This window comes from Pinus tabuliformis, chromosome 7, assembly GCF_031772625.1.
Source record: "Pinus tabuliformis cultivar Carrire ecotype Pingquan chromosome 7, CPIR1, whole genome shotgun sequence".
NCBI lineage: Eukaryota > Viridiplantae > Streptophyta > Pinopsida > Pinales > Pinaceae > Pinus > Pinus tabuliformis.
Window position 1 is genome coordinate 590912140 of NC_142293.1, and position 9454 is coordinate 590921593.

The window sequence follows — 9454 nt, forward strand, 5'->3', positions numbered from 1 at the left end:
GGCTTGAGCCAAAGTATGGTTTGGGAGGCCGGCGATGGAGGTCGTAATCCACACAAGTCTTAGATCAAACCAGCAGAGTTGCCCATCATGAAAGAGGCATGTAGCTCGGCAGTGGATCAGTCCACCGACCGGGGGCAGGTCCTCCGTTCAATTGCTAGCCCGGCCAATTTACAACGTGGTATAAGTACTAAGACAGGCTGACTGGTACTCGGTAGGAGATCTGCGTCAGAGTGCGGCTTAACAGAGTGGTGGAGATATCTACACCTTGATATTAAACTGGCTAGTTAAATGGTAGAAAAGCTCTTCAACAAGGGATAGATCCTGAGATATGTTTGTGTATATGAAACTACACCGCAATCAATGAACACAAAAAGTTCTCAGTATATTCTTGCTTTTATACAACAGAAAAAGAAACATATCAATACAAATAATACTAATATTGCAAAACATCAATTGCACGACTGAGTTATATCATTCATTCACCTCTGCAAGTAGCAGCAGGGCGCCAACTGCACTCATTATAAAATGTACCGCTTCTGATATTCCATTATATTAACCCAAGCAAAATCAGGCTATATGAATGAACAAAACAGGGTACCCAACCAAAAAACTCAGACATAACCGCAAGAGACCTTCCAAAATCCAGCATGCCCTTGACCATATCTTCCAAAACCCCAAAGGCATGTTGTTTCACAGACCCCTATGTGGTGATTTAGAGACGATCCGTGATGATGAAAAAGAATCCATCCCTACCCACTTAATTTCTACCGATATAATTATTCCGAAACATTAACATCAGGAACCCATTACCCTGCACCCCCACAAAAAGAAAAATGGTACTAGTGGTGAAGAGTTAGAAGACCTATTCCAGGAACCCAGTTCGTGTTAAGACCGCATTTCGAACCCTACTGAGATCTCTGCCCTTCAGAGTCCTCCCCGCGCCTTCAAATACAGAGAACGATGTAATTTGGCTTCTGGCGAGCTGCCGAGCAATCAATTCATGCGGTGGGATCCTCTCGTCCTCCTTATCCTCTTCTTCCCCATCATCTTCATCAATACTAAATTCATCCTCAATTGGCGTAATCCTCCTCTGACTTTCTCTTCTTTGAACTCTCGACCAGTCAGGTATATTCACAGGGGCGGATTGATGCCTGATGCGTGAAACATTATTGACGCTATCTTCATTCGCAAGGCTCCGAGGAATCATGCGCGAGGCTGTGGGAAGCCGCCGAGAAGTAGAGGCGATTTCTCTGACCTTCTTGATCTCTTGGGATTTGAACCTCAGATCTTTGGTATTGGGCTCAGAGGGAACAACAGCCCAGATTTCCTCCTCCTCGAATTCCTCCATGGGATTCTCCATTTGGGTACTGATAGAAGATGACAAACTGTAAAAACTAGCCCTACCCATATAAGAATTGCTGCGCTCCATGGTTGCTCGATACAGAATTTGAGTTCAAATCTCATAACAGCACATTTACCTATAATGTGGATAATGTGTCGCGAAGCTCAAAATACAGTACAGTTAAAAGGTCCCTTCTGTCACTATATGGATATCTGGTTTCAGTCCATTAAAACATATCTGACCTCTTCTGGATAATGTCCAGAATATTTATGTGCTGCTCTTAATTTATAGCTGGCTTCTCACACGGATCGGATTTGAAGTTTGAGATTCAAGCGGATTTTATGATAGTATTCTGCGACCACCCTGATGTAGTAATTTTTCCTTTCCTCGCAATTTACTTTCCCAAAACCGAATTCATTGTTTTCAAACCCCAAAAGGTCCCACGGGGATCGCATGTGGAGACATGACGAGGCGTGAATATGAAGTTTTGCCTTTCCCACGGGATTGAGGTTTATGCTGAGGTATTTCTTGGTAGAATTTTAATTTTTAAATTTTATTAAAATATATTTTAAAATATATAAATATAATTAAATGGAGTGGGAAGAATTATTCCGACCATTAAAAGTGGTTGGAATTTTGGCAAAAAAATTTCAAAAATTTTTGTAGAGGTAGTGTTTGAATCAAGTTTTTGATGATGGAAATGGATTCAGCACCATCAAAAATTTTCTAGAGCACTTAAAATTATGAAATTTAACAGCGTTTACTTGGATTTACAAAAATTTCTACCAGTCTTCCATAACTTTAAGAAGTGGTTGGAATGGCAAAAAAATTTCAAAAAATCTTGCAGACATAGCGTTTGAATCATGTTTTTGATGGTGGAAATTGATTAGATGCCATAAAAAAATTCTAAGGCACCTAAAATTATGAAATTTAATAGCTTTTACTTGGATGTACAAAAATTTCTTCCAGATTTCTTCAAAATATAGAACTTTCAGGAAAAAACAAAACAAAAAAACAAAAACCAACCATAATTGTTAAACACTATTAATTGGATTAAATGTTTATTAGATATTTTTTAATAAATTAAAAATAAAATTTTAAAATATTTAATAGTTTGAATATATATTATTTTTAATAATAATAAAAAAGTCTATATGTACTATTATGTATAATTATTTAAATTCACAAAATTTAAAATATTATTAAAATTTAAAACAATACAGAATTCACAATGAAGTCAACCATCCAACTAACATTGGTAGTGAAAGAGCAACAAAAGAAAGATTGGCCACGTAAGCCATTTTCGGGACCCAAGTAATGGATAAGGATTGATATATTAAAATTGCTATTTTTTTATAGAATTATATTTTAAAATTGTAATTGGATAGTGTTTTGGTTTCCAAAATATTTGTGATGACCTCGGGAATATGTAAATATTTAAATTTCACTATGGTAAAAGATTGAATTAAGAATGACATTGCAAGACTATTTTATTGTTTGTTTAAAAAAAATCTTAAGAGTATTTCTTTATTTTACAAATGCATTAAAATATTTTAATGAAGAATACTCATGATAATGTTGGCAACTCCTGGGAGGGAGTTGGCAAGAAAAGCCGGTTATTGGAACTGACTTTAACCACCCTCCCTAACTGGAAAGTTTCCAGGGAAAAGGGAGGGGGAATGGCAAAAATCTGCGCTGTAGAGACAGGCAGAGAAAAAAGCCAAAAAAAAAAAAGAGAGGGAATGGAAGACTAAGTCTGGTAAGGACCAGATAGTCGAGCACACAGTGCGATCTTGCTGAGGATAGAGATCCGGCAAGAGGAAGCTAGGGGGGAGGCTCTGGTCTCGAAGGACGAGTCTCATGGATGGGCGGCTAAATAGTATGCACAGACTTGCAGGTGACTACTAAAGGATTTAAGGGCTGGCAGAGACCAGGTAAGTAAGACTTAACCCTTAATCTCCTGTAAGTATCTGCAAATCATTTGAGTTAAACTCTGTAAGTAGCTGTAAGAGATATGAGTTATTTGTTGCTTGAAAATTACCACTGCTACTTCCTAATGAAAAATAATTGGTCAGTACATGTCAGCATACAAGCTTAGGAACTTGTGTCCAGGTTCTGGACAGAGACCCGAACAGACAAGTTTAAGGTCTCGCTGTTAAGATAACAGGAGCCGGAACAAGATTAGACAATTTATGGTCTCGCTGTTGAAGTAATAGGAGCAAGGATAGGTAAACGCTGACTGTAACAGAACTGTTAGTGTAGCTACCTTCCCGAATGGTTAAACGGGAGAGAAAGTTTTGGCCAAATTAAAGAAATTATAGGGTGGTGTAAGCAAAGCAGTAATGACAACAGCACCGGTTTATTACTGAACTAGAACAGTAACCCTGTCACAAGAATATAGCTTGAATCCATGAAACAGAATATATTACAGAAAGATAAGGAAGTAACATAACCTTTTGCATCGGGTAACCCCCGTGGTGCGGGTTAACCCTGCAACAAAAAAATATAATTAAAGAAATAATTATCATAGCGAACAACTGGAGCACCTCGGATCACATATATAATCTGCAATCTCATAGAAAGAGAACCGGAATTTAAATGTGTTAACAGACAGAACTTGAAAATTAAACCACGCCGTGTTAGGCTATCATCCACGGAAATCGATACACAGCAATTAGCGGAATAACTGAGTTATGAAACCGAGTAACCACACTTTGGCTCTTGGTATGAGCGAAATCTCAGACTAGTTCCTTATACAGAGTAAACATAGGGCCGGGTAACCGAGCCGCTTACTCTGCCTGTGGAACAGTCGTGGAACAAACTAAATAGTAACGGGAGGTTACGAACATGTACAACATTATATATATATAAAATCTCTACCATAATTAAAATAACCATAACGCAAGTATTACACAGAATTTGTATTGCAAGATTAATCAGCACCCGGGTCGACAGAACCCACACCACTCTTGATATAAAAGAGAACTTGTAGCTGAACATGAAATAGAACAAGAGATATATTGCCAAACTGGGAAAAGCCGCACGGCGGTAACAATTCATTTAAAAGAAAAACAAAAGGGTCTGCGCCCAACATTTGTATCCAACAGGCCGTGGCCGGAAAACCACTAAATATATAAAACAGTATAACAATACAGATCATAATTAACGAAGGACGCGAACGCAGTCCCCACATTCCATAGACTTTCCCAGCCTCAAACACTGGAAGCGCTAGGGTTTTGAAGGAACCCATAGCCGGCACTGGAATGGTACAGAATAAGACAGTGGAGGGTTTTCCGTAGCCACCTGCGACCAACCACAGTAGGGTAAGGTTGGGCTACGGCTAGGCGTAGGGGAGACCCTCTGCCGTCAGAACAAACAAAGGAAAAAAAAAATAGAACCTTAACCACATTCGCGCACCATGAATATGTGGGGGACACACCTGTGGTAAGGCCGGGAGCACCACAGCCTCGAAGGAGGGCCACCTTATCTGCATCGAACCAGAATCGAAATCTGCTGTATGCACACACCCACGGCAAGGAACTATTAGTATCACTTCATGAGGGGATACATTTAACGACCTGAAAACAAAGAAAACAGCAGGAAACGTAGCAAAGAACAGAAGAGACGGAGCCGGTGGGATATCACCTGTGTCTCACCTCAACAGTTTCGGCAGAATGTATATGATGAACAGCGCGGGTGCTCGACGACTGAATGCACGCTCGACGGAGGAATGAGCGCTCGGCGCAATAAGAATTTCCCAACAGCACTCAGACTGGAACAAGGTGGCGCAGAGGATGGTAAGGAGTCGCCGAGCTACACAATAAGCCGAACAGTCGAGAAGATTAACCCTTATACCGTCAATACCTTGGAAGGGACACCTGGAGGCGTCTCCGCCCTTGGATTCACTCCGGGCCATCTTCACCCTCGAATAAGGCGGCAAAAGGGGTTAGCCGGAAAGTTAATGCCAACCCATCTCCCCTTCACGTGATCGGACCAGGCGGATTGAATGCTGCGTACACCTATCACAGCGGTGAACGCTGGCGGCAAACCTGGGGTTGCTAAATTGACAACACCAAGGTTCATGCGGAGGCCTTGCCACGAGTTGGAGAAGAGCGTATCGATCATCAACCAAATTATCTTAGTCCTTAACAATCCCGAGGTGTACAAATCATAATGGCTCACGGACACATTAACCAAGTCAACAGATAATAAGAGGCTTCACCATAGCATAGATGCGAACTCAATGTGTGAGCATACATGTAAACAATATATGCGCTTCCAATGTATAAGCATATAAGTAACAATTTATATGTATTCATGCGTAATTAAGTCAGCAGAAGGTATTATTATTATCATGAGCCATGATATGTACATATATCAAAAAAAACTTTTACTAATGGGATCACGGGTACGTGACAATATTATTTGTTTATACTTTATATTTAGAATTATTAAACTTATAATATATATTTTTATAATACATATTTTATAATTATAAAGAAAGGTAATTTTAATTTTAATTTTATTTATTTAAATATTATTACTTTTTAAAATTATGATAAAGATGGTTTTAAAGAGTGAAGATTGTGATTTTAAAATTTTTCTATTTAAATATTATTTTATAGAGTTTTTAATAAGTGGAAAATGTGTTAATGAAGATTGTGATTTTAAAATTTTTCTATTTAAATATTATTTTATAGAATTTTTAATAAGTGGAAAATCATGAGAAATTAGTCACTTAAGACTATCTCTCATGGAAATAGTCATAGATGAATGACTTACTAATCCCAAAAAATGATATCTAATGTTGATTTGTGCTATTTAAACTAGATTCAACACCTTTAAAAACCCTATACAATGAGTGCTAAGTGGACTATTCAAAAATCATGAGAAATTAGTCACTTACTACTACCTCTCATGGAAATGGTCATAGATGAATGACTTATTTCACGCAGTTGAATCCCAAAAAATGATATCTAATGTTGATTTTTGTTATTTAAACTAGATTCAACACCTTTAAAATCCCCAAGGGCATGTCAATTGTGCAAGAGTTATCCATCAAACTTGTAATTTCAATAAATTCCTGTCGGATTTTAGAGAAATTAGACCGGACTAGAAAAGTTTCCAAAAAATCTTACTAAAAAACAACTCTTTTATTTAATACAAATATTTGATAGACATAGTTATTATCAATCTTCGAAATCTTTAAACCACATAAAATATATATATAATAAATTTAATTATTTTAAATTTATTTATTTAAATAATATTATTTTTTAATTATATTTTATAATTATGAAATAAATTTTTAATTGTGATTTTAATTTTTTTATTTAAATATTATTTTATAGAGTTTTTAATAAGTGTGAAATTGTGTTGTGAATCAATGAAATTAGCAAGTGAGAACGTGTAGATTTATTTAATACCAATATTCGATGAATGTAGTTATTATGAATCTTCGAAATGTAAACCATATAGAGAAAATATATATAATTAATAATTATTTAATTATTTTAAATTTATTTTTTTTAAATTATAATTTAAAATTATGAAATATTTTTTTAACGATGGTAATTGTGATTTTAATTTTTTTTATTTAAATATTATTTTATAGATTTTTTAACAAGTGTTAAAATGTGTTGCAAGTTATGTGAAATTAGCCCGTGGGAAATGTGTATAGTGATTTTAATTTTTTTATTTAAATATTATTTTATAGAGATTTTAACGAGTGTAAAGATGTGCTGCAAGTTATGTGAAATTAACAGGTGGAAAAATGTGTATAGTATAAATATTCAATTATTAATGGAAATCCCTGAACTATATTGAAAAAATATGTATTTATTGTTTTTTATAATAATTTTTTATTTAAAATATAAATATTATATTAAAATTTTGTGTAGTTTAATTTAAAACGTAGATATTATATTAAAATATAGTGTAGTTTAATTTATTGACGAAATGATTTTTTTACTAAAATCTGATAATTAAAAAGTTGAGTTTAAGTTGTTTAATTTACAGAATTCCCTAAATGTTTTTTTGGTGCTAAATCTATTTATACTTGAAAATGTATTTTAAACAATAAAAAATCACAATCTTGCTTATTTCTTATTGTTTAAAATACATTTTCAAGTATAAATAGATTTAGCACCAAAAAAACATTTAGGGAATTCTGTAAATTAAACAACTTAAACTCAACTTTTTAAAAATTTCTACCAAATTTTAATTTAAATTAACCTGAAAAAATATTTTGAAAAAAAAAAAAACATTTAATAAATTAAACTACACCTTAAAATACTATTATATATAATTATTTGTTACAAGTTATGAAAAAATTCGCAAGTAGGAAAATGTGTCATAAATTTTAAGTATACGTATATATGTTAATTTAAATGAAATTGGTCATAAATATATTATAATAAGGTGTCATTATTGTTCAAATATTATAATAAGATGTAAATATTATTGAGAGTTCCCTGATATTACACGGTTTTGTACCCTACGCTATACGTAACACGGTTTTGTACCCTACGCTATACGTTATTCAAAGGGGTATGAATTTAATAGAATATATACAGTTAATACTTATTATTTATTTTTATAAATTAAAATTTTAACATATTTGTTTAATTCTAATTTGGATTTTGTGATAATTTGGTTTTAAATTTAGCTATTTCTTAGTTTACATAAGTTTATTATTGTTTTTAGAAATATTGAAAGTATACCCCAATGTTGACTAAAACCACAATTAATTAATGATTTTTGAAGGATTTGGATTTATCAAAGTTTTTTTTTTGAGTAAAATTATATGTGATTAATTTAAAGGATTGTAAGTTTAGATTCTTAATTATGGATCTTTAAGTATAGAGAGGGATCGAATGTTTTGAGGTGTAAATCTCTTTTAGAGTGAATTTGATCACTTGGTAGATATAGAGTTAAGATGGATTTATGCTCTTTTAATTATTAGCCTTTAAATAGCTTACATTAGAAAATAATATCACAAGTTAAAAATACCATGGGAAAAATAAGTTATATTAGAGAAGAATACCATGGGAAAATCATTTTATTTTATTTTTATTTTATTCTGCTTTATTTTGGCCTAGTCAAAATGTTAAACATTAGTCCAAGGGGTATTGGATAGACAGTGATTGGGTGCTCTGTTAAGGCACTCCTTGATGTGAAGTCACTGGTTCAATTCCCCACGCTGATCGAGGTGATATATTGGTCATGATGAAGATGTCGTTCTGCCAAGCTTACAAAAAAAATGTCAAACATTATAACATCTCTATCATATTAAGTATATTGGTCATGATGAAGATGTTGTCTTGCCAAGCTTACAAAAAAAAATGTCAGACATTATAACATCTCTATTATATAGCCCCAAGAGTTAGCTCAATCGGTCAAGTTAGTGCCTCGCCAATCGGGAGGTCACAAGGCCAATTCCCGAAAGCTCTTGGGGTCAGGTCAGTAAATAGGCCCAGGGGTGTGACCCCCTTCGGGTGGGGTCCACCCTAGCATTGAACAACCCTGGACGTAGCGGACCCACTGACCATGGGTATCCATGAACCAGAAGTGAAAAAAAAAAAAAAAAACATCTCTATCATATTAAGTATATTGGTCATGATGAAGATGTCGTCCTGCCAAGCTTACAAAAAAAATGTTAAACATTATAACATCTCTATCATATTGAGTTGTAGAACACCTCTCAGCACAACATAATGAATAAAAACATCTCTTAAAATGAACATACTTTATCATATTGAATTGAAGAACACCTCTCAACACAACACAATGAATAAAAACATTTCAGAGATATTATTAAAATAAATATAATATAATCAAAACATGTTTTATTAATATAAATATTTATTCTTATTTTATAGATTATGATATTAATATTATAATTATATATAGGAAAAAAGATAATTTAGACCAATTTTCATATATATGTAAATTAGTTTTAATCGACAAACTCCATATTTATATAGATAAATAATTTTATAATGTTTATTTTTAATTTATAGATTATGATATTAAATTATATATAATATAAAAAATGATAATTTTAATTGAGAAATTTCTTGCTTTCATATTTTCTTATATATATATATATAT

At 33.5% G+C, this 9454-nt stretch overlaps 1 protein-coding gene across 1 annotated transcript; it reads right to left on the reverse strand.

Moving 5' to 3' along the window:
- Nucleotides 1-385: 385 nt before the first annotated feature.
- Nucleotides 386-1740, reverse strand: LOC149248817 (uncharacterized). The gene has a single exon (XM_089458554.1). It carries the CDS (start codon nt 1427-1429, stop codon nt 863-865), a length of 567 nt encoding a protein of 188 aa, XP_089314680.1. The 5' UTR covers nt 1430-1740; the 3' UTR covers nt 386-862.
- Between the last annotated feature and the right edge of the window lie 7714 nt (nt 1741-9454).

What these genes read in the sequence shown, in the direction of transcription:
- LOC149248817 (XM_089458554.1), bottom strand. Translation starts at nt 1,429, where the DNA reads ATGGAGCGCAGCAATTCTTATATGGGTAGGGCTAGTTTTTACAGTTTG.